The sequence below is a fragment of the Stegodyphus dumicola genome, chromosome 5, assembly GCF_044657685.1.
Source record: "Stegodyphus dumicola isolate Sdum_Otavi_A_Nest chromosome 5, ASM4465768v1".
NCBI lineage: Eukaryota > Metazoa > Arthropoda > Arachnida > Araneae > Eresidae > Stegodyphus > Stegodyphus dumicola.
In genome coordinates this window covers 22661965-22689256 of record NC_140772.1, presented here as the reverse complement: position 1 = coordinate 22689256, position 27292 = coordinate 22661965, and the positions used below count along the sequence as shown (strand labels likewise).

General features: G+C 33.9%; 1 protein-coding gene across 3 annotated transcripts in view; it reads right to left on the bottom strand.

Moving 5' to 3' along the window:
* Window positions 1-27292, bottom strand: part of LOC118183330 (uncharacterized) — a 748198-nt gene that overhangs the window by 318889 nt on the left and 402017 nt on the right. For 2 of the 3 annotated variants that reach the window (XM_085816501.1, XM_085816503.1), the window contains exon 3: window positions 11111-11430. In XM_085816501.1, the coding sequence (XP_085672627.1) occupies window positions 11111-11430 (320 nt within the window). The remainder of the gene's footprint in view (window positions 1-11110; window positions 11431-27292) is intronic. The other variant, XM_085816502.1, reaches the window with a different exon arrangement.

Sequence of the window (27292 nt, the reverse complement as noted above, 5' to 3'; positions counted from 1 at the left end):
CGGCCGTGTCCCGACAAAATAAAATATAATACAAATTAGTGAATTAAATAAGAATTAGCTTGCTCAAAAACAACCGAGGAACCAGGCCCGAGCTCCGAGTAACAAAAAGGCTTAAAAAATGAAACATAACAAACTAATAAATACAGGGTACTTTTCCTTTTTGCCGGCGCAAGCGATAAAGTCGCCAATAATGGTACAACCGATGCCAAACGGAATATTCTCGCTGGTAACCTTTTACGCCTCATTTTGAAAACAAGTCGCCGCTTTTCTTATCAGATTGATTGTTTCTTTCAATACTGGCATATAATTACATAGAATTTTTATCAGATAGTTCAGTTTTATGTCAAAGGCAATTCTCGGTAATTAAGTCAATTAGGATGCAATCACAGCGTTCACCGAAGCTGAAAATATAGAAATATAGAAATCAGGATGCAATCACGAAGCTGAAAATATAGAAAAGGTAAGTCAAGGGTTAAATTCATAAATTCTAATGAGAATGCATTAGCGAAATAAAGCACTGCAGTTTTACATAATTTCTGAGTAAGCTATTCGTACGAATTGAAATATTTCTTGCATTTAAACTTGTGTTCCAAATTAAGATTTAACTTGAAATTAATGTAGATAATTACTGAGAGCATTAGATTTTTGTAGAGTAGTTTACGTGAGATGAGATCGCTTGAGGGTCACATGATATGAACCGGCGAATCAGAATGTTGAACCATGAAAACATAGTAAATTCTTAAATTGATGTCTTTTTACAAATTTATTGTCTTTATTTATTGGCTTTTTATAAAATTTTAAGCGATATTAAAATGTTTATGCCTTCAAAAAAAAAAAAATTCTTAGAACTAACATTTTTTTAATATTTTTTATGTGTATACTGTATGTTGTCGCCAATAAATTCTGCTTGGCGAGATTTGCGCCGGGGAAACGGAAAAGTACCAAATACAGTTATAAATGGTTGCAAGCCAATAAAATCTTTTAACCTCCATTCATACAAAAACTAACCAAATAAAATTATAATGATATTCAGATAAGGTTAGTAAAAGAGAAAACAAAACATAACTACACATAACCACGCATACCCCCCACGAAAAACACACAAACAAAAGTCCTATCCTGAGGATGATCTAAATTTTCCATTAGTTAAAATCCATTACATAAGTTTATAGTCCAGTCCAAAAGTCTCCTCCAATAATTTGTCTATTATTATTAATAATCTTCATAATGTCTCTTGAATAATCTTTCAATATCTGGTAATTTAATTTTTTAACATCAAAAGTTCCCTCACTCCCTTGGTAAGAACACAAGTCTCAACGAAGTGTTCAGCATCGCCAATCTGATTACAAATAAGGCAGTTTTCATTGCCCTGGAGGTGAAATCTTCTAAGGTAACAGGGAAATCTACCGCGTCCTGATAACAGCTGGTTGATACCTATATCATTGTATAAATTCATTTTATTGTCAACTTGTATTTTATTCAGATATTTGATCTTTTTCTCGGAGGAATCCCAATTTTCTTTCCATCTATTGTTGTAATAGTTTTTCATGATGGTAATCATTTTCCGCCTTGCGGGTTTTATAAATAATTAATCGACTCCATCCCCCAGGGCAGCTTCTTTGGCCAGTGCATCCGCCCTCTCATTACCTGTATAACCCACAAGTGCTTTATTCCAGTGTAATTGTATGGAATGCTTATTACTAGCAGCATAATAAAATGTCTTTATTTCCTCCAATAGTTCATTTTTTGGCTCTGGCTGGGAGAGCACCGTCAAGACCGAAAGAGCATCAGCATAAACATGAATAGAGTGTCGTTTACTAAATCCTTCAATGGTCCATCTGAGAGCTTCTTTAACCTTTTGAAGACGGGATGGTCATTATAGTGGTCATAGAGTCCTCTCTTTGAAAAGACGGGGTTGTCCATGTCTTTTTCCCCCATTTTCCAGGCTGAAAAGTGGGGTGAAATGTCAAATTTGACGTCCCTGGAGTTTAAACCACTTATCTCTTCCAAAGGTCTTCCCGTTGCGACATAGAGACACCCCTCTGAGAATGCATTAAACTACACACAAGCATCTTTGTTACAAATAGGAGGTGTTTGCTTAAAGGGGGGAAAGCATTCGGTTCAAGATTCCCCGTCCTTTGGTAGCTTTTACTGCTACCAAAGCCCCGGCCTCAAAAGGTTAATGCAATGATTTCGGCCTGATGCACCGAATTAATGTCATTCATCCTAAATGTTTTATTATAAATTTCTAAATTATAAAAATAGACCACGAATGCAGCCCCCGACGCCGCCCCTCAAAACCAGAGCCATCAGTATATATATCAATTTCATTCATTTCAAATATATTATAGTCAAAGTTTATAACATCTAAAATATTTGAATTCATTCCATTAAAAACTGGATACTTGATAAAATCGGTATATATTCTAAAATCATTGTATAGGATAAAATCTTGTAATCCGTTACTCAATAAAAATTTTTCATAATAAAATTGGTAATAGATAGAGAGAGGAGGTACACCGGCTAATATACACAGAACCTCCGTTGAGACAGTTCTAAAAGCTCTAGTGATAGCCAAAAGCCAAGCTCTCTGCATAGAGTCCAATTTAGTTCGCAATCTTACAAGCTCCCCTGCCCGAAGCCCCCATGCACCTATTCCATAAATGATTTTAGGTAGTATAGCGTTAATATAAATCTCTCTAAGGGGGGTGCTTTTGTTAGTTAAAGTACCTGGGGTAAAGGTATTGTTGTAAAAGGTTAAAACTTTCTCGATCTTCCTTTGAATATCCTTAAAGTGCGAGATAAAATTCATTTTACGATCAATAATAAGCCCCAGATACTTAATCTCCTCTTTGAATTTAATATTATTTCCTTCAAATTTCAATTTCGGCGGTCTAGTATGTGCACCACCCCTAGGAAAAATAATAGCATGAGTCTTGTCCATGTTGAATTGAATTTTCTGTTTACAACTCCATTTATTAAATAAATCATCAACAGTCTTAAACCTTTGTTCTAGTTTTTCCAGTGAACACTCGTAGGACAAGACCATGATGTCGTCGGCAAAACAAATTATCTCCGTGCATGGTAAATCAATTAATATTTCGTTTATCATGAGGCTCCAAAACAGGGGAGCACTGCAGGAGCCTTGTGGGCATCCTTTCTCAATACGATATTGTGAAACAAATCTGTTATATTCATCTTGATAAAGGACTATTCTATTCTTCAAATAATTTTTGATAAGTCCAAGAAGCCTTCCATTAATGCCAGCCCTCTGGAGAGTGCAGAGGAATAGAGACCAAACTATAGCATCAAATGCTCCTTGAATATCAAATGACACTAAGGCTACATGATAATCATTTCTCTTCTGTTTAATAAAATTAACAGTATGATAAAGAGCCAGATCCGTCGACTCTTTATCATACTGTTAATTTTATTAAACAGAAGCCCTTCATAAATCTATATTGCCTTTTACTAATAAAACTTTCAGAATCAAGTATATAGCTAATTCTGTTAGTAACAAGTTTATCAAGAACCTTTGCGAAAACTTTTAACAGGCAAATGGGACGATATCTATTACCTTCTTTAGGTATCAAAATAATTCTGCCAATTTTCCAGCAGTCCGGGAAAGCCATCAAAGACAAACATTTATTATAGAGAATAATAAAAGTAGATGGATAAAATTCAAATAAAACCTTTACAATACTGGCACCGATGCCATCAATATCTGGGGCTGACCGAATCTTCAATTTTTTGATAACACAATAGATTTCTTCATAAGTAAAGAAATCATTACCAACATTGTAGTATTTTCTAGAACTACTATTATCTTCTTGATTATCGTATTGTTGTTCTCCGTCAGAATTTTTATCCTCTACACCAGTAGCATCACATTCGTCAAGTTTTAAAGTTGTCCTTATTATTTTGTCATAATAATCTTCCATTCTATCAAAATCATTGTTTCCCTTTTCTAAAATTATCTTTTTTCTCATTTTGCTAGTGGCTATTTTATAATATTTGTTATAATAAATAGAGTTTTCCAAAAAAGAATTTTCTCTAAAATCTCTTTTAACCTTTTTAATCAATTTCTTATATATGTCTAAGTTCCTTTTGTATCTAATTTTCCTTTCTATACGCAGTCCTTCAGGTATGTTATTAAATTGTGAGCTTTTCCTCGGGGCCCGAACTTTCCTACGCTGGACCTCCAAGGCCCCTGTCCACCAGGAGATATGTTTTCTAGAATTACGTGGCCTCTTAATCAATAGATATTTATCCATATTTTCCATAATTTTCCTTTCCATCTCAGATACAATATCATTCAAATCCTCTGAGGTTGAAACCAAGTTAATTTTATCTTCAATATCACTAAGAGCAACTCGACTTCTTTTAATCATATTTTTGATTCTCTTGGAATCTTTTGAATAAATTTTTCGTGTATTATTCCCCATCTCTAGTTCACCGATTTTTATTAGGATATACCTATGATCACTGAGTGTCTCATTATCCAAAACTCTATAGTTCACTTTATCCACTTCCATATCTGAGGAACAAAGAGCCAAGTCTGTCCATCCTTGACCTACAGGGGACAAAAACGTTGGAGGCAAGTCTTGAACATTTAAAAGCTTCAAATTATGTTGTAAAATAAAATCGTAAGTTAAAACACCCCTAACATCCATTTCATTCGCCCCCAATTAAAATTTTTTGAATTAAAATCACCTACAATAATAAAACTATGTGTATATAATCTAAAAGAACTTTCCAATTGACTTAAATGTATATCCAAGTCCTCTGCAGGAGAAAAATAACTCGAGATGATAGAAATACATATATTTTCCAAATAAACGGTTATAGCCACTATGTAATCCTTAACTAAGTCGACTGTAAATTCCAATCTTTTATCCACTACAATGATTGCGGCTCTACCATCAATAGCATTAACCACTCTCCACTCCCCCTTGGCATGTGCAATTTTGCCCTTTACGTAATATGGCTCCTGCAGTATCATAATGTGTATGGTCTCCATCAAGTTCTTATTTATTGCAGAGAGCTGGCAGGCAGCCGCAGCACAATGATTTAAGTTAATGCTTAAAATATTCATAATAATTAAAACCAAATCAATTTCTTTAAAATCAAGATAAGAATGTATAAAACCAACTATGTACAGTATAAAATCCCCAAAATATAGTCTTTAAAACAACTTGTATAAAATTTGTATAAAATTCAATCCACGGAGTGAATAAAATAGTCAATAGTTAAAATTTCTTTATTTGGATAAAATCAAAGAGCTACATACCAGGGGTGAGGGAAAATTCTTCTTCTGTTCTTGTTCCAAAATATAATACTTACTTGTGTTGATCAGAACAGGACAAAAATAAAATAGAAGATAATATAAAATATAAAATATACGAAATAGTCCCGGCCGACAAAACAATGATTCAACTAAATATCCAAATTTCATTTCATGTAAACATTACAGTCTATCGAAAAAGCATCATGTAAGGTATCAAAATTTGTATTGAATTTCTTATTAAATTCTTTACAGTTTATGCAACAGTGAGATTTACTCTTACAAGAAGATTTGTGATGTTCTCCCGAGCAAATACTACATACAACTTCGTTTTCACAATCTTTCTTTGTATGTCCAAAAGATAAACATTTGAAACATCGTTTCGGTCGTAGAAATAACTTTGCCAAGTAAGACTTCCATTCAATAAGTAGACGTTGATCCTCCAAGACCTGTCTTTGACATTCACTGTTAATAAAAAAAAAAAAAAAAAAAAAAACTCTATGGGAAACTTCTTGCTCATTGGTCCTTAATTTTAAAAATTGGTTTGACACATTCTTGGTTACATAAACAATCACATTTCATTGCAGCAACTAATTTCTCATCAGGCAAGGCATCAGAAACATTGTAAATGATCAATTTTGGTCGAATAAATTTACGTCTTCTCGGCAAAACCAATCCATTCAATTTTCGACTATTCACCACTTCTTTTTCCAAAACCTTGCATTCTTCTTTACTCTTCAGCTGCACCACCATTTCACCATTACGTCTACAATAAGCCTTTACAACATCAATTCCCACATCGCTTGGATTTAAATTTTCACGAATTTCATCATAAACGTCTACACCTTCTTTCAATGGTTTCAAAATAATTTCATTACTGTTTTCCTTATCCAAATTTTTCTTCTCCCTATTTCTAGTCTTCTTACTCTTAACTTCAATTCATTCATTTTCCTTATTCTTCTCATCAACACTAAATCTATCCCGAAAATCAGCAATTCCATCCAAGACACGATCTAATTTGTCTTCTAACTCTTCGTGTTTATAACTATTAACTTGATCTAAGTATCTCTTGGATACCCATTCCGAAATAAATATAGTTCCATTACTCAAGGACTCAGCTAACATCTTCGGAACACGTTTTTCTCTTAATATCTCTACAACACTACTCATTTGCTTGAGAACTGAAACAGTATCATCTTTACTATCACTCTTAATTATCTCAGTAAGATCCTCAGTATTGCTATTTTTTAATTGAGACATTGTCGGCCAAGGGACACAAGTAAACTATTTGCACATATAAGTAAATAAAATCAGAAATAGTAATAAAATATAAAATCAAACTCTTCAATATAGCAAAGTTTCTTCAATATTTTTTTAAAAATTCTAAAATTCAATATAATATCCATAAAGCAATAAAATCAGTATCTACAAAGCTTAAAATAATTTTTTCAATAAAAACGAGAGTTCAAGCATCAAAAATTGAACAAATTGACCAACGTGCTAGAAAACGTCGAACATAATGCACCAAAAATGTCAGCAATCTCTGTCGCCGTGCAAAAAGACTTCCTGATGTGGTGCACCAAAGGATTATTCCTTCTAGAAACGTAAATCTTCAAGTGTAAACAAATGTCAGCCTTGTTAGGCCTAGCTCACTCAACGATTTCAAGTTTAAATAACTTTAATACCATGCAAGATAGAACTGTGCTTTTAAATATATACTTAAATAAGACATGTAAGAGTATAAAACATCCGACAGATTAAAGTTGCATAAATTATTCATCAAATAATCAATGTTTAACTTACTCGTCCATGCGAGAGAGGCGTTTCCGTGTAAGCAAAATTTAAAATCATCATATCTTGACAAAAATCCAATTTCAGAACTTGCACAATACCTTTTTCGAAAGCGGAACACCCAATAAATAAGAATTTTATACTTTCACAAGCCACAAATCAATATGCACGGAAAGAATACAACTTTAAGCAAGAGCACACAAACAACCATCCAACATGGATACCGACATGCGCAGAACGAGCAAAATGTTATAAGGTATTTTCTTCCTCCTTTCTGCATGCCTTCGTGGTGTAACGTAGCAGAGTCGGCTCGTATTTCGAGAAATCCAGGTTCGAGTCCCAGCGAGAACATTGCACATTTTTCATGTCTTCAGCTACACAATAACCTAATGATGACTCTACAGTGTCTTACATGCGTTTAAATTCATTGGTGTTTGTTTTAATTTGTTTGCAAAAGTTTGTCTTCTGTGTCTAAATTGCTATATTTTTCTTTTATCTTCCATAAAATGAATACTAGTGACAATGAACTACATCATGCTGATAAATAGTAAATAGGTACTGAAGGTAATAAATAGGTACTGAAGATGAAGGTGAAACTGCTGATTTCTTTAGAATTCGAATCCTAATAATGTGAAAAATTAGAGACAGAAGACGTTCATTACAAAGTCTTGCCCACAGAATAAATTCTTCAACGGACTACTAATTGTATACGCCGCGAAGTCCTTTCAAGTATTCGGGTCGGACGCTCTGCAGCTTACAACCACATAAGCTTGATAACGACTACTAGTTATTAGCAAATAGTTCTTCTGCCTTCCTTCTTTGGAAACGTAATTTGGTAGTTCTTAGCAGAATCTGATATTTGAGAATTTGAATTGCAATTTCTAACAGAATTGAAATTCTTGGCAGAACTCTTCAAGGCATTTTCGCAACGCGTTTTGATTCGTCACTAAACAGTATAAAGCGCAGTTACTGAGTTGGCTCGGTGTCTATCTTCTGTAACTGTTGTATAGCAAGGCAAAATATCAAACGCAGTTATTGAGTTTGCCTAAACACCTATATTTCGTAACTGTCGTCTAGCATGGCAAAATATCAAACGCAGTTACTAAGTTGGCTCGGTGCCTATCTTCTGTAACTGTTGTATAGCAAGGCAAAATATCAAACCAGTTATTGAGTTGGCTCAACTTCTATCTTCTGTAACTGTTGTATAGCAAGGCAAATATCAAACGCAGTTACTGAGTTGGCTTGGTGCCTATCTTCTGTAACTGTTGTATAGCATGGCAAAATATCAAACACAGTTATTTAGTTGGCTCAAAGCCTATCTTTTGTAACTGTTGTCTAGTATGGCAAAACATCAAACGCAGTTACTGAGTTAGCTCAACGCCTACCTTCTGTAACTGTTGTAATATAGTTTAGGCATTGTTTTCTTATTATACTGAATTAATTGGCATATATTGTACTGAGTGATTGATCTTAGAAAAGGAGAATGAAAAGATGGAATAAGTTAAAAATATAATTAGTAAATAAAATAACATAAAATTTAATGGGACGCAATAAAACGACGATATAAAGCACACAGTTTATTACATCTACAAGCAATCTATTACTTCATATCTTAGGTAAGAACTTTCTAACGAGAATAGTGTCTTATTTATAATATCAGGACTTCTGTTCCTCTTTACTTGCTTTGGAAACATGAACTGTCCTGACTCGGAACAGGGAGCTTACTCAAGCTATGTTCAATAAATTGTGAAGTAGACAATACACACAGGAAGGGTATACGAAACCCTTTATTTTTCTATCTTTACAGAGATTTCCGGAACTTCGGAATACAGAGAGAAACCACTTGTGGTCTGAACGTAAGAATATAAAACTACTAACTAAAACTCTAACTAAAACTAACTTTGGATTAATATACAAGTGCCTAACTTTAAGATTGGCCGTTATTTAACAAAATCCGTATGTAGTACAGAGAGCTGCTAAAACTACGATACGTTTGAAATTATCAAAAGGACTAAACCTCTGGCCTTGAAGGCAACCAGCAACCGAGTAATACTACTATGGCAAACGGCCTGCTTCTAATAACTCCTTCCACTCTCTTGCTTGGCAAAAAGCCACAACTTAAGTACTTGGCGTTAACAAGACAAATTTGCATAAATAAGTTAAAGCTTTTAATTCTGGCCGGAAGTAGAAAATAAGAAGTGATAGTAAAGATTTAAAATAAAATAAACCTTAGTAAAACTTAGGATCCTTACAATATTACACGCTAAAATTTATATTACACGAGTATAAAGCAAAACAGCGGCCAATTCATTCATCTGGTGGATATACGGAGTGGGCAAAATTTCAGCACACAGTACTCTTATTTATTTACATCATACCGAGTGCAAAAACTTTGGAAATATTTGCTTTAATCTCTTACGCCTCATCTGTGCAACAAACTAAATTCCCAGAAAAAGAGTTTAATATTAACTTTAAGATCATAATTAATGTTTCATCTCTTTGAAACTGATTCAACCTGCAGAAGAATTAATGAATTATTAACAAACCTAAAAAGTTATTCAATAGTAATGCAGTTACTTTCTTTTCAGGAAATTAATTTCCAACTTACTTTAAAGTTATTAAAAAGACCTGGGTTTTATTGAATTCCAATAAAACTTTCTGACTGAAAGAGCAATGAGTAAAACTTTTCTTTTGAAGATGAAATATCGAATGTAGAGTAAACGTGAAAGACACTTGTGACTATTCTTACTTTAGAAGAGTACTGATGAAAGAAATATTAATGTGAATAACGATTCCTAGATAGAATAATTAATTGACTGAAATATAAAACAATAGTCCTAATTGACTGAAATATAAAATGTCTTTGGATAAAGGGCTTCTCATTTTTACTTCCTTGTACGAAGTAAAGGAAGAATTGTAATCATTAAAAATTCCGGGTATCCTATTTCAAAGAAAATATCCAATTTAACCACTATCGAATGCAATTTAATGATGTTTTCGCTTAACAACTGTACGCAAGGAAGAATAAAGGACTCATTTTTTGTCAAACGAATTATAAAAGGTAAGAGATTTTTAGTGACGTCTATACATGTACATAGGCATATATGTATTCAGCATAACCCAAAAAACGAGTAGCCTTAGAACATTCAAATTTTGTATAGGAATGCTATTATTAGTAGACATTTTGGGAATTTGGCCTAATTTGAGTCGTAGAATCAAAAGATGGAAAAAATTTATCTGTTATTTCAGAAAAAAGTCTAATTTTGTGCCAAAATACCTATGTTAGAACAATGATATTATATATATATACGTAATAATAAAATTCCATAGTCAAGAATACACTTAAAATTCTAACTGTGTGTTCTTTTCATTTTTAATGACGACGTTCTCTTATTTGAAAGTACGTGGAATTAAATCCACAGCCCCGTAGTCAAGTTGTTTTTCCCGCCTTTTCTACACGTACAGTTATAGAATATTCTGGAAATATTTAAAGCGAACTGGATTGGCTGACGAGGCTGACGTCATTTCATGGAAGCTCCGCCTTTCCAGAGGCTATAAAAGGACTCGCAAAAGAATATCGGGGCTTTTTCTTAAATGTCACGATGCAGTAAACCTTCATACAAAATATTATTAGTAGTTCTTTTTAATTTACTCCGGATATCTGATTTTGTTACTGCTATTTCTCTTGACCAATAATAAATGGATCCTGTTTTTTAAACTTATCGTCTGATAATTTAAGCTACGACTACATTTATGATTTTTCAACAATCTATTTATTCCTGACAAAAGCTGGTACATCACATATATATATAATGTATGTTCTAAGTAACGCTTTCGAGACATGGAAAGGCAAGTTAAATTTCGACAATGGGTCCAGTAGCATGGGAGATATAGAAATGTCATTTTTTGTGTGTGTGCATGGTGTATATGACAAAATTTCAGATCTTACAGAACTATCTTTTCAGACGTAAATCTTCTTTAAGAACAAGACAGACAACACATTAATGAAACCCGTAAACACAAATATGTACTTACTTGTGACATACCTGCATAGTAGGTCACTCGTTTCTTCATTTGATAATTTGTGCCTGGTATTTCGACAACACATTCAAACCCAGCAGTTCCTGGAGAGGACAACTCTTTGTGTTCGAAATTCCTGTGCAGGTAAGCATTATACAAATCTTTAGAGTTCGTCGTGGATGTCTGAACATCTTTTACGACTGCTGGCGATCTGTCCATGCTCAGTATTCTGTAAAGCTGCAATTTCGGTCGAGGAAAAAGTCCTTTTGCTTCACAACTGACGTTCAGGTGGCTGGAAGTGCTGTGGTACTTGACATCCACAGTCTGAGCTGGAACTAGGAGTGAGGCAAGTTAAGTGACGTTATTATAATCATAAATAAAACACTAACAATTGTAATCATAACTGTAATCTAAATATAACATTACAGACATAGTTAAATGATCTCTTTAACTGAAATAAAAACTTATTTCACACTTCTTTAACTCTTTCGCATCGAGAGACGACCAAATCTGTTTTCAACAAACATCGAAAACGCCCGTGTTTACGAATTTGTCTTGGAATAGTTTTCCTTTCCCCCTACGGTTTCATCCATTGTGTGCAGTTTCACCTTAGGGCTGCATTGCAGCTGTGAACGTCAATAGCTTTCCGTATTTCTCTTTTATTTGCTTCAAAAGAATGATTGACATGTCTTTTAACAACTCTCGAAACCAATGAGCCATATACTAACGTGGAGGGAAAAGAACTAGGTAAAAAATAAACGAGGCGTTGGGGCGGTTTGCTGTTGCCTGAATGAACGGGCGTTACGGGCGACTTCGATGCGAAAGAGTTAAACTGAGGAGATCCCTTAATTTTTGGTAAACTGAATATTGCACGGTGATGTGTATTATTTACTCGACGTTTTTGCGAGACTGGAGAAATCACAGAAAAAGGATCTTGAAACTAAGAAAATATTTATCGGCAAGTCTGGTTTCTATAACTCGAAACCTGAGGAAAGCTGCATTGTCTAATAGATTAATTATTGCAAAAAAAATGCGTTAGCATGGCAAGCTCTGACTGTTTCGCTTAGAATTTCTTTTGGGTAAAAGTAAATTAATACCTATCATGTAATCTGAAGAACTGCACTTTTCGTTGCAATCAACGACACCAAACGGATATATATATAAATTACCACCCTGTTCGCTTAGCTCAGTATTTTCATTCTTATATATTGGTAAATCGTACATTTTTTGCTTTGTTCTTATGTTTCGGTTAAGGTTGTTATGCCTTTAGCATGCAATAGCTGTAGAATTATCAGCAATTTAAAAGTGGCGATAGGCCTAACGAGGCAGCGATTCGTTCCCATTTGAAACCCTTAGTAGAACAGTGAATTCAGTGCCACAACTTCGGTATCTTTCTGCTCAATGGGACCAAAAGTTAACTTTCTATTTTGTGCACCGAAAGTTTTGTTATCCTGCCCTCTGGCTGCATCGATTGTTTTTGCTTAGAAACTCCAATTTCAATAGTAAAAGTTTTATAAACTGTTTTTAAGTGCACTTGGTGTTTCAGATTTTTCTGTATTTTACAATTTTAAATGAAGAAATTTGAATTTTTATGTACTTTTGCCTTCTAGCAAAGCGAGAACTGAATTGATTGAATGAGAAATATACCTCTAATGAATCTCGGATTTCATTAGAGAATATTTCTAATAAAAGTCGCGGAAATAGGATGTAACTTTATAAATAAAGTGCAGCAAAAATTGCATATAATTTAATAGGCCATACAAGGAACTCATTTGATGTCCACATGAGATATTTGTAAATGAATCCATTAAACAAATGCATATTACAGAATTATGTCGTACAAATTGTTAATGAGGTACCAAAAAGGAATTTTTAGTCCAAAGGGATTTGAATCCCGAAGGACTATTAGTTTCGTTTTGGCATTTTGCGTCGGACTCATAAATGTCGGTTCACTTTTCAAACTGTTGCCATAAAATGTTAGAGTCCTGCATTATATTTGAAGAAATTAAATAATGAAAATCTGCGTAAATGTATGTATATTTCTCACATTGTCATAAAATAACGGTACATAGAGTCATCGAATTTTGAATAACGTAATCCTCCAACGAATATGAGCATGTGGAAGACCAAATTTGAAATTTGAAATTTGTTTTATGATCGATTTCCTATTTTTTAAAACTTGACGAATTTTTGATTAACAAACTCAAGGATTTCAAAGCGAGCAATGGCAACGTTGTGCAGAAAAAACATTTTTATCTCCAGCGCGTGAGTCTCTGTATCGGAAATTCTAAAGATATGCTCGTTTTAAAACTATTTTGCGATATTGCTGTTGCACTGGATCTTATGGTTTAAGTGCGAGGAACATGATATTAAATAAAGAAAGGTAACACACAAAATGTTAAAAAACGCCCCTTTGGACGTAATTTAAAATGTGAAACATTTCAGGTTTTTTTTTTTTTTTTTTTTTTTTTTTTTTGTTTGTTTGTTTGTTTCTGTTTAAAAATAATCTTTGTCTTTACTTTTTAAAATAAATTTAACATGCCTTATTCGGTTCTGAAAAAAAAAATATAAATTATGTATATTCTTGAACTGAAGTTTTTCAGATTAGTAACTCAGTTGCAGAATTATTGAAATATCCAATATATCTGCTTACACTGCACCAAACACAGAAAACGTTCACCATAATGCTTAAAGCTTGTGAATCTCCTTTATGTAGCTTTCTCTTTTAGCTTTTAAAAGAAGTACTTCTGCTAGAAAGTTTCTCAAATGTCGCATAGTTGAGAATTCCCTGTGAGAGGAAGCAGATGTCAAGAATTGGAAACTTAAGTTGCTGAAAGTTTCAGTATCAGAAAGAGTAGCTGTTAATGAACTAAAATGTAACTGTTCCATGTACATTACTTTTGAAGGCTTATCTTTCTTGTTACTACTTCACTGACTTATCAAAGTAATCTTTACAAATTTATATTTGTTAATATGAGTAAAAAAATAAAAGATAGCTTAAAATCTCTAAAAAAAAAGTTATTTCTTTATTTCTTAAAAAATAGTGAATTTATGATACAAAGATTTACGATTTTGTTACACAAAATAATAGTGTCTCTCTATCTATTGATTGTACGAAAGATTCGCATTTAATAAATGTGTGTTTATCAATTATTATAATGCGAATTACTAATTCAAGAAATCCCTTTCACATTTTTTTTTAACTTGATAACACTGGATTGTCCTCAAAACTGAATTTTGTTTACTGCGCCATTTCCCATTTATTCAGGTAATACTGTAATTTCGATCCAAATGTCTATATAATGCTCATAATGATGAATAAAATTATCAGACACCAAGGAAATAAATAACTGACAATATCAAGAGAGGATACAGATCTGAAAAAGTGAATCTTGGTCACCACTAGATTTGATCCGGTAATTCGAGAAATGACTCTCGGTTTGTTTGGGTTTAGTTTATTTGATTATGGCAAAGCACTCGAATGCTGTCTGCCTCATGTATTTTCCAGTTACTTTCGAGGCCCGCCAGCGGCCGAGCGGTAAAGTCGCTGAACACTGGTAGTTCGGTCCGAGGTTCGATTCCCGTGAACGGGCTGGCTGCATGAGTGTTTCTGTGGTTTTCCCCATGTGTAACGTGTATACGAGCGAGCTTCCTTTAGAAAGTCCTCCACAAAGGCATCCCTCCCCTTAGGCAGATATCTCTAGTGTGCTTTGCCGTAATTAAATACACCACTACCAGCACCAAATATTTTCATATCATAAGCCACTAAATGTTCTCACAATTGTAGCTTTTATAAATTTTTGTGAAGCTCCAGTTTTACGCCATTTCTGTTTCGCATTAGTTATGTTTAAAACTCTAGCTAGTAAAATATCAGGTTTAAAACCCTGTGTTTGTTAAAGTTGTTTAAAACTTTGCTTTTTATCTTTTCCTTTTTATACATTTCATATATAGTTTAGTTAAATCAATGTTTTATTTGATGAAAATTTTGAAATCGTTTCACAATAAAAAAAAAATCTGATGTGCACACGACAGGACTTCTTTATACGACCTATTAAATTAAACACAATTTTTGCTTCATTTTGTTTAAGCTTATTTTCTGAAATTTCATTAGAAATCTATTCTAATTCAAATACTTCAAATTTCATTTTGCAGCAAGGCACAAATAAATAAAATCTCAAAGACATGCCTTAGTGGAGAACGTTCTAATGGAAAATGCCTCGTATACACGTTGCACATGGAGAAAACCACGAAAACAAACATGCAGTCAGCCCGTTTCCGAGATTCAAAGTTCAGACCGAACTACTAGTGTTCAGATACATTATCGCACGGCCGCATATTTATCATGTTTCCTGCTTCGAAATAACATAATGACTCTACAGTGCAACCGAACTTAAAAAAGTGGTGGATGATGATTCTCAACTACCAGAGTTTGGCGAGTAGGTCAGCTAATCCTCAATCGTCCTTTGAAAGGGGAAATATATAAGGTACTTGTCCCGTCTTCTTAGCATGCCTTTGTGGTGTAGTGGTCAGCACACTCGCCGTATTCGAGAGGTTCGAGTCCCGGCGGGGTCAGTGCTCATTTTTCACATCCTCTGCTTTCAAAAAATGCTTAATGTCTCAACAGTGGCGTCCCGGCCAAAAAGGGTGGTGGATGGTGATTCTCCACCACCAGGATTTGGCGACTGGGCTGACTTTACGTGATCAGGAAGCTTTGGGGAATTTTGAGAGAAGGATATTGCATTCCATACTTGTTGGGGTCCTTGTGAATGAATCGTGTAGAAGATATGGTTTAGAGCTATGCAATATATGTAAACAGCTTGTTGTAGTAAAAGTCTTCAAACTGCAGAGACTTTAAAGGGCTGGTCAGCTGGACGAAATGCATGAAGATTGGTGTTGTCAGAAAATCTTTCTGAAAATGCCCATGTAAATCAGACCTGAGGATAGAACCTCCAGGTGAGATGGATCGATTGTGTTGAAAATGGCTTAAATATTCTAAAGGCGAAAACCTGGAAAAAGTTGCCAAATTGCCAAAAGCAGAGATGCCTAGAAGGCCAAGGCCCACCTTGGTGTGTTGAACCAATGACGCAGAAGAAATATGGTTCAAGACTCTCATATAAATCTCCTTGTGAGTAAAGGCGACGCGCACCTGTAATGGTAAGTTTCATTTCCAGATGTAGAGTTAGAAGTTTTAGATGAAGAGCTAGAAGTAGACATCCACTTTTGAAGTAGTGAGTATTTATGAAGTATAATGAAAAGCAAAACGGGATATTTTACAGCATTACACTTCGCTGGAAGTTCTGGAAGTTATGTCTTAGACAGAAAGTTCACTGCAAACATGTTTCATAATGAACTGCGGGAGAAGAAAACTTTAACTCATTTTCACATCTTATTTTAGTATTTTCTTGCACTTTTTAACATCAAAGATACAAGCGGCTTGGAAAACATTCTAAATTAAATGTGAATATTTATATTAATATTTATAATAGGCATCATTAGTATAATGTTTAATATCCTTTTGTACCTCTTACTGCTGTGTTCAATAAATAATGCTTTTATTTAACACCGTTCATCATATTAAATTTTACTTACATTCAGTATTATTATATTTAATTTTTAAGATTAACTAATAAAAAGATTAAAAAAAGAAGAAATAGTTTAATTTGTACGTTTTCTGTTCGAGTAAAGTATGGAATTTGTTGCTACTCTCTGAAATTTAATTTTCCGAAGTACAAAATGATTGCAAGATTAAATGGGAATACTTTTATTTAAGCTAAAAAATAAAGAATAAATTTACAAAAAAAGAATAGAACTGAAGAGTAATAGTTATTTTGCAACTATGCTCGAGAAGTAAGTGCTTTTAACTAACTTAATATAAATAAAAGAAAACAGAAAATAAATTCCAGAGGTAGGATAAAAAAATATAGAAGTTTCTGAAACAAGCTTTTAAAGGAAGAGCCTTTACTGTTTTTTGAACAATTCCGAAGATCGTATTAGTAAAAACAATTCCAATTACTTATACTTCTGATTAATTAAAATTTTAATTTGACTTTTTCTGTTCTTTTTATTTGAATACCAATTAAAGTTTTTTTTTAATATAGCTTCTTTTACTTTCACTTTAAATGAAGCATTATTTTTATTGATGTTTCACTTCCTACATTTTCGATTTAGAATGAGTGCATCGATTTTAATTAAGCAAATTTTAGTTTCGTTTTAGTGTTTCAATTTTCCAATTATTTCTCTCTTGTTTTTCTTCGCATTAATAGTTTTAGGATGTTTCTAAAAATTAAACTTTACAATGTATATATTAGAATTAATCCTTCGTTCCTTAAGGCAACAGTTACCTATCTTGCCCATTACGTTCAGTGTTAAATTATTTTAAATATATATTGACAATATACTTGAACTTTCGAATATTTTCTTATTTATTGTCATAATAGTATTATTTATTGTCACATATATATGTTTTATTTGAAGTAAACCATGGGAAATGTGTTTAAGGGGTGTTGGAACCCCAAAATCTTCAAAAAATTGTGATTTTGGATTTTTGCATTTTCAAATTCTCTACACTTTTATCTTTCTAAAAATACCATTCTTTAATCTCTATTAAAATTAGAACTGTAAAAAAAAATCTAGTTTTATTTTGTCATCTACTGCTTTGATCAATGAGGATTTTTACATAAAAACGCGTTTTTCTCCAAACGTGATTCTTTTATACTCGATGTACCTTTTCTCAGGAACTACTGCTCACAGGTATCTAAACTTTTTATGGCTTATTTATTAGGTTCCCTAATATTTACTGAAATGAGCTTTTTGTAATAAACTTAGGAAAAAAATTTTTTTAAATTTTTTTGTGTGAGAAAAGTGCTAAATTTTACTATGCCTAACAAAATATTCTGTAATTTACTCAAAAATTCAATATGCTTCAAAATCTCATTTCAGTATAATCAAATAGGTATACTTTATAATACAAAAAAAATTCAAGCTCGTATCTACAGCAGATTTTGAGAACAGGTACATCGAAAATGGCCAATTTAACATTGTCGGTATAGGGGTTTCTGATACCCCTTAAATTTATTAGCACACGAAAAAAGCGTAGATCTAAAACGGAAATGTATGTTTTATTTTCGATACATAATTCTCGAAAAGTCAAACCAAATTGCACTCTAATTATTAATTCTCATTATGTGATGCAAATGGATTGAAATATGTTTTAATCTGTGGGTGTGCCTGAAGCGGGCTTATTGAATGAATAAAGCTTGTAGAGTCATTAGGTTAATTGGAAGCAGAAAAGATGAAAAATATGCAACCGCCTTCGCCAGAAATCGAACCACGGACCTCTGGAATACTGGCCCAGCCTGCTACCGTTACCCCACGAAGGCACGCTAGGGAAGTGGGGGAAATACTTTATATACTCCCCTTTTTAAAGGGCGACTAGGGACTTAGGGGACCTAGTTGCAAAATCGTGGGTGCGGAGAATCATCATCCACAACCCTTTTTGTACGGGCGACACTTGTAGAGTCATTAGGTTAACTGGAAGCAGAAAAGATGAAAAATATGCAACCGCCTTCGCCGGGAATCGAACCACGGACCTCTGGAATACCGGCCCAGTGTGCTACCGTTACACCACAAAGGCACGCTAGGGAAGTGAGAGAAATACCTTATAAGCTTCGAAAAGAGCTTTGATACAAGCATTTCTAGGAAGCGAGTAATAGAATAAAAGATTCTGCTTATGATTAAAATGCACTAAATTCTGAATATCATAGTAGATTTAGGGTGCCAGACAGAGAGACCTGCTATCCTACACCCCCCCCCCCAAAAATAGATGTTCTTGGTTATATTATAAAAGCATATAAATGGAAAAATATAACTCTGCTATATTTACATTATTTACATTTCATATTTTTCCTTTTGTCTATTTTTTTCATGGTGGTACTTTTCTAAGCAAGTTACACCACCTTTCAAAATGCTTACAACCCAACATTGCATCTTTTGCATATGTACTGGGATCAGTATCGGATTCACTATCAATTCGTTTGGAATTTTCTACGTTTCAGAAATGGTCAATCCTCTTCGATCCATTTGCAAAATAATCAGTAATTTAAAAAATAAAGAAAAAGTAATATTACATCTACAATTAAGAAAATGTAAACTATAAAATAAAATTAAATAAACATTTATAACTCAAGCTATCAAAACGTAGAGCTAACAAAACTTCTTTCAACGTAAGCGAAAGAAAACAGAGAACTGTACTAGTGAAAAATCGAAAGGCTAACTGATAAAATTACCCCTGACTTTCAGAAAACCACCCCAAAAACTTCTACAATATTGGTACCTAAACCTTCCTTCTACCCACCATTCTATTGCGAATGAGCTTACTGAAGAATGAGCTTACCGGGAATCGAACCACGGACCTCTTAAACACGCACATTTCCACACAACATTATTGTGTGGAAATGTACTATCTGCCAAGTTGTATAGCACTGTATTTTAAATCGGAGACTGATGCCAGGGGTTCATGTGGCCCCTCACCCTTCCCCATACCATCTTGGGGTGCTTTAGACAGGTGACAGGTGATGGAGGGCACGGGCACTGTCCTTTTACCATTATGATTAATCGGTTTTGCACCGTGCCCACCACTATCTAGAGCCATAAAGATGAGATCCCACGGGCGCACTGCACCCGGAACCAAAGCCCAGCGCCCGGACCATCCAGAGGGCAGTCCAACAGACTAAAAGCGCCTTCCAGACACACCTAAACCAACCGTCCGGGCGTTTATTAAAGAAAACACAGGAATACATTGCCATACAAGGGCTAATTACTGCACAGCAGATTTTACAATAAGCATGACATAATAACGAAACATATATGGCAAGAAACTTAAACACTAAAACTAACTAAAATAGCTACTAAGAGAAACAAACAATTTGAACATAATGATATAAGACATAAAGCATTGAGAAAACTTAGTGAAAAGTAAAAGATATATAAAAGGATACTGCCGCAATATACTATAACAGATGTATAGAGAATCCGCTACATAGATGTATAAATAACTGGTGCTACATGTAGGTATATTACTTAAGTTAAAATAATTATCCATACTGCCGTAAGATATTTAAAAGGATAAGACATGTTTGGTTGCCAAGACATTGAAGACCAATAACACTCAATTACACTAATCAAATAATGGTCTTAGTATTTCTAAGTGAAGAGCATAGTAGTTCGAATAAATCATATCAAAATACAAAAAAGAGAACTTATAGTATATATTAATTCCAGTATGAACATAAGTTAACAGTCAAAAATAAGATATATAGAACAATCAGTGCCTGCATGACAGATTGGAATTAATAATTAGAAAATGAATACCAAATATTAGAAAAATTAATATAATATTGGCACCAATTGTGACCACTGTCAATAAGAACTGCAAGTGATAGACATAATTAAATATTATAAAGAATTGTCAACTTAAATAAAGGCTGCCTAAGAATAACTATTGATCAAAGGCATTGGTTTGACTTTATATAACGTTATCAGTGTTTGTCTACTCGAAACAAAATAGCTCTTCATTATGTATAACAATAAAATATACCTAGCAAGATATGAGTATACGATGCATATAATAACAGTAATCAGGTATAGCAACATAAAAGATAGAGATGTGAAGTTCATGATATTTGATGAAGAGATAATATATCATATATTAATTAATGCAATTCAATTATAAAAGGCAGCCTAGATGATAGTATTAATAACATCATATGAAATCATCATGAAATGTTCACGTATAAACCTCAAGTCTAATAGAAAATATCATTAAAAATATATATTCCAAATCGATTTGAAATTTAGTAGACAATGATTAACAAATATTACAATTAGAAAGACTTCACAAATAATTATGTGGGAAAATTCAGCAGAAATATCTCATTACAAAGAAAAATGTAGGTTAAACTGCCTGTAAAGTCGGCTTTTTGCAACAGAGCTCAATATGTGGCAAAATCGTTTTACAGGCAATGAAAAACGTCAAAGAGAGAAAAGTTACAGCAATAGGATAGCGGTAAAAATGAATTTAAAATAGTGACATACAGGAAAGAACCATAAAAACAATAATTTGTTAATAATTAAAAACTAATTAGAATTTGAAGAAATTTGAATATTCATACAGGTACATATAGGGCCAAAGAACAGTATGATATAATTGAAATAATAACTACTTGTTGAGAACAACGTGTTTAAGATAAGAAAATTAACATTAGCCCTATGGGGTTATTCGATAAAGAACCAGCTGTGCGACCAAAGATACAGGTATAATTGCTAATACAAAGTGTTTAAGTAAAAATAACATTAATCTACAAATAATTGAAATAATGAAAGAAGAATACATGTTCAAGAAAATGTCTGAATGGTGCTGAATTAAGAAAGAGACAAATAGATAATAATACTTATATATTACTGAGTAAAGAGCATCATATAGCAAGTATGATATATACTGCAGGTATAATATACACTAAATAACAAAAGATATTACATGAAATAAGGTGGATTGCCCATGTTATATGATATAAATTATGGATTATAAAATAACAACCGTGATTATAATTACCAATCATATATATCAGATAATATTAATGATGCAAATATACAGAATCAACACCAAACGACAAGAAACGTAAAAAATAATATATGTAGTGTCCCTATATACACAATACCAATAATATGTACTGTAAGTAAAAAAAAAATACGTTATTAAAAATAATAATAATAGATGCCGATTATATTCAAGGAAGTAATTATATGGTTCAATATAGTTCAATCAAAAGTCAGTACAGTCTCATAGGCCATATAAAGTAGTGGATATGTCCATTGCAGTCCGAGCCCACCAGCGGCCGAGCGGTAAAATCGCTGAACACTGGTAGTTTGGTCCGAGGTTCGAATCCCGCGAACGGGCTGGCTGCATGGGCGTTTTCGTGGTTTTCCCCATGTGTAACGTGTATACGAGCCAGTTTCCCTTAGAAAGTCCTCCACGAAAGGCATCCCTCCCCTTAGGCAGATAGCCCTAGTGTGCTTTGCCGTATTCTCAATACACCACACCACACCATTGCAGTCAGTAGTATTAGTAGTTGCACATTAAAATGGAGTTGAGAATATAGTGCATATTATGGATCAATATATAAAATATGAAAAACTGTCTTAAAAATAAAATACTTTCTGTAAATCATTACCACACACCATACCTGCCCTACTCATAAGTGGTCAGACGTCGAAGTCTATCAGTATGTGCTAGATAACAAGGACACTCATTATAGTAGGCCGCGTGATCAATAGAGACTATTACTCTTGCATGTTCATTGTAAAGAAGACAATTAGCACATGCCAGGACATCTGATTTACAATTTATTGTATCATGGTCACCTGCTCAGTTTGCACATGTGGATCTACTGCGACAGTCTTTTTGAAAATGGCCATATTTTTGACATTGTAAACAAGCTTTCTATTGAAATGCTCAGGAACTGAGTGCTTTAGACAAGGAGGAGGCGGCGCTATACCAATTAGCCGCTATGGTAGAGGCGTGGTGCTCGCGTCCTCCGTCACTTGTCACGGATATATGCGGCGAGCCGAAAGTCCTCTCGAGACGTCAAAAAAAAAAAAAAAAAAAAAAAAAAAAAAGAAGAGAGTTGGACATTTTCGGACTCTCTCAAAATCGAGGGCGGAAATGAGGTAAAATCGGGGTGTCACATATAGTGCCTCAAGGCTCTTGTCTACGTCAGGCGCATATGACTCTCTGCCAAGATGAATGTCGTGGGATTGTGCTGACCTTGATCAGACAAGTGAAATCGGCAGCAACAATTTAACACGTGAACTTCCAAATCAATGAGATATTTACCTTTTGCATTAGTTCGTCCTTGGCTTTATATACTTACATCTGAAGAAGGGCTAAATGAATACGATAAAATGCAAAAATGTTTGTTCATAACTGATATAAGGAAAAATTAAAGAATCATCCACATCCTCCTAATGATCAATCCTTGAATTGCTCACCTTTTTAACGAGTCTGACAGATCAGCTGTTACATATCTTAAATCTCACTTAAATTAAAGTTACACGAAAATTTTGTAATGTAACGCTACACATTGCATAAGTATTTTACGCAGATTTGTTTATTTAAATCATTTGAGTAATTTGTTTTCTTCCAGAAAAGGTTCTGTCATTCACATAAATGCATTTTGAAACTTTAACTAAAACAAATATGCAAGCAATGTACTTAAAAAAATACGTGAACCTTCCTATCACGATTAATTTCCGAATTTATAGAAGTATATAAAACATTTTAAAACGCATCTGTTTTTCAAAATAAAAAGCGTTTATCTTGCGCGTTCGTATTTCAAAATTATCCAAATTTGGAATGTTGATGACTCATTAATATCTGTATAATATATTCTTATAACTGTAAATATGTATTTTACATTTATAAAAATCTAATAAATACAGGTTGTCTCAAAATTTCGTTGCCAAACGTAAAATGCTGCTCTGTCATACCTTGACAAACAAGATTTACATGGGCAGTTGGGTCCGAAAATGCGAGCGGCGACCGCTAGAGGGCAGTGTTCTCAGGCTTATAGGAGGGTGGGAAGTGTGATCGTTCCAGACGAGAACGTTGCTGCAGAAGGATGACTCGGTTTACTAACTCCGTTTTTATGAACATTTTGTGGAAAGAGTGTTGCCGGATCTGATAGTTGACGTTCCAGGAATTATACACCGAAATATCTGGTTTCAGCATAGCAGGCGCTCCATCATAAATCATTAGAGAATTCCTCGATAGGACATATTCTGATCACTGAATTGGTAGAAGCGGACTAGTCATGTGGCCACTACGATCCCCCGACCTGACTCCCCTGAATTTCTACCTGTGCAGATACATGAAGTCTATGATGTACAAGGTAACAGGAACATCGGTCATGGATCTCGTCGACAGGATCGCGAACGGTTACGGCAACAAATGTCCGTGACACATCTGCCCATTTTGAACGGGTCCATAAGTCAATGCGTGGACGTAAATCCACATCCATAAATCACTTCATAGATTGTGGCGAATGGAAGGGATTTTAAACATCTGTGATTTAAACGTGTTCCTTCGTAAAAGTCATATTAACACTTCTTCCCACATCTTTTCTTTTTGAACTGTACGTTTGCGAACAATGCCTCCTAGCGGTCGCCTTTCTCATTTTCGGACACAAGTTCCTTTATAAATCTTTTTTTTTTCATGGCATAAGAGACCAACATCTTCCGTTTTGAAAAGACCTTTTGAGACACCCTGCATATTAAATGATTAAAAGAAATAATAATATCGCTTAATTGGCATAGAAAACTGAATTTATATAAATGTTTCGAAATGATTGCTAGAGTCTTAAATGCTGACCAATAATTTCAATTTATGAAATGAGTAAAATGTGATGAAATTTGAGCTAAGGTAATTTTGGTGACACCATTTTGGAAAATTGTAAGAAATTTAAAAGTTTATACTGGCCACCTAAGAAGCTCTCAGTTAGATTTTTCCTTATTCCGATCAAAATCTTTCAGACTATCGGCTGGTACCGAATTTACACTGGTGATTCTGAGAAAGCTGGTAAATTTAAACTACTTTCACCTAATGAAAAAATATCCATTCCGTATGTTATGTAAAATTAAACTTTAGTAATTATAAAATTTTATGTTTCGTCAGTTTCATAGATTAGAGTTTTCTAATATAAAAGTGGTAAATTTTTATCTACCATCTCCTAAAAATGTACAGTGGAAATTTTATGACATGTTATTAGCAATATCTATGAATATCTATGAATCCGAATTGCCAAAAATACTTTTGGAGTAAGCTACGATGTTAAGAAACTCATGTATAAGCAGTGTATTGTTTCATACGGCTGTCGTGCTTGGGGGTTGCCAAGAAGGTTAACAAAAGAAATTTAAGAAAGATTCAACGGAGAATTCTTCTTCGTATTATTAGTGGTTATAGAACCTTAAGCTATGAGGCTACTTTTGTTCTTGCAGGAGTTCCGCCTATTGATTTTGAAATTGCATGTAAGAATAATATTTTTGAGTCATTGGCAACTCATGCTTCGGAAGACTGTATTAATGGAATTGTCCCCTTCACTGATCTTCCTCATCCCGCTTCTTTAGAACCCATAAATTTCTGCGATTATAAAGAGACTGCTGAAATAAGTTTTCATATAGTTTTCTTTACAGATGGCAGCAAGATGAACAACAAGGTTGACCTTGCATTTGTTCTTTTTGAAGGCCATTCCGAGATTTGTTTTCATAGACACCGTATACGGAATGAATGTACAGTTTTTCAAGCAGAACTTCTGTGCATTTATTTTGCCGTCAAATGGATCCAGGATCATGGGACAACATCCTCAAAGTACCTTATTCGTTCTGATTCTCTTTCTTCTCTTCAACTTTTGAACAGTATTACCAGCTGCGATAAATTAGTTATCGAAACCCTAGTAACTGTTAGTTCACTTAGAATTAGAGGTATTGATATCTGCTTTGCTTATGTACGTGCTCATCATGGTTTCTACGGAAATGAAAGAGCTGATTTCTTAGCTAAAGATGCCTTAAATTTACCCATTGATATCAACATTAGCATTCCAAAGAGTTATTGGAAGTCCTTTCATTATAAAAAGCTTTTAGCTATGTGGAATGAGGAATACATTTCATCTTGTAATGCCGAAGTCACCAAAAAGTTCCTTCCTTCTATTTACCATAGACTGAATTCCAAGTCTTTCCTCTCTTTAAATTTTAAAGTGTCTCAGTTTTTATCTGGTCACGGTAAATTTGCAAGTTATCTGTTTCGTTTTAATCTACGATCAAACAATTTATGTGAATGTTCAAAAAGAGTTCCTCAGGATGTGGAACATTTGATTTTCTCGTGCCCTACATTTGATGGCCCTAGATTATGCTTACCGAACGATTTGAAAATGTTCGGAGTGACTTGGCCAGTAAACTTATCTGTTTTCGTGAAGTCCAGACTGCTATTCTCTACTTTTGTTCGCTTTGTTTATGCATGTAATTTTTAATGTTTATTTATACATGTAACCTTTAATGTTATAGTTAACTTACTTCTGTAAGCCCCGTGTTGTACATATGTGGTGCACGGGAAGTCTGTATTTTCTCAAAGGAAAAAAAAATATCTATGAATGTTCATCAGAAATTAAGTTAAGGATATCTCGGGTAATTCTGATCATATAAGGATGTGATATTTTGTTTTATTAATTCGGTTACGAAAAATCATTTCTATCACTGTCGTGGTTTTGATATGTGCCACATATAAAATTTTAGGCTTCGTATATTTTAATAAATTTATAAGATATTTTCTCCTTCCTTCCAGCATGCCTTCGTGGTGTAAACGTAGCACACTCGAGAGGTCCATGTTTGACTCAAGGGGAGGGCACTGCAAATTATCCCCATCTTCTGTTTGAAATAAACTAATATCCCTTCAGTGGCGTCCGAACTAAAAGGTGGTGGACAATATTTCGTCACCACCAGGATTTGGTGATTGGGTAGCCTAATTAACAGTTCCCCTTTAAAAGCGAGAGTATATGAGGTAATTTCTTCCTCCTTCAAGCAGGCCTTCGTTGTGTACAGCGTATACGAGAAGTCCAAGTTCGAGTTGCTCATTTTTCAAATCAAAAACTCCTAATGACTTTACAATGGCGCCCGAACTAAAAGATGGCGGATGATAGTTCTTCACCACCACGATGTGGCGATTGGGCAGCCTAATCTCCAGTCGTCCTTTAAAAGGGGCAGTACCTAAGGAATTTCCTCCCTCGTTTTTGCATGTCTTCGTGGTGTAATGTTAGCACACTAGGCGCATATCCGAGAGATCTAGGTTCGAGTCTCGGAGAGTGAAATGCTGATTTTTCACGTCTCTTGTTTCAGAATAACCTAATGACTCTATAAATGTTTCATATGACTAAATTTATGGTAGTATGCATTTTGTAAATTGCCACCATGGGTCTAAAGCAAATTGTTAAAGATGCGTTTAGTCATTATGCTTTTAAAATATTCTCCAGTGTTTAAAAAATAATTGAAGTAAAATGTATAATGAATTTCTATAAACAGAATGGCATTATACGTATTATTCTCTTTTCATTTGCCTAATTATCCAAATCAAATGTTACACCACTTTATGCAAAA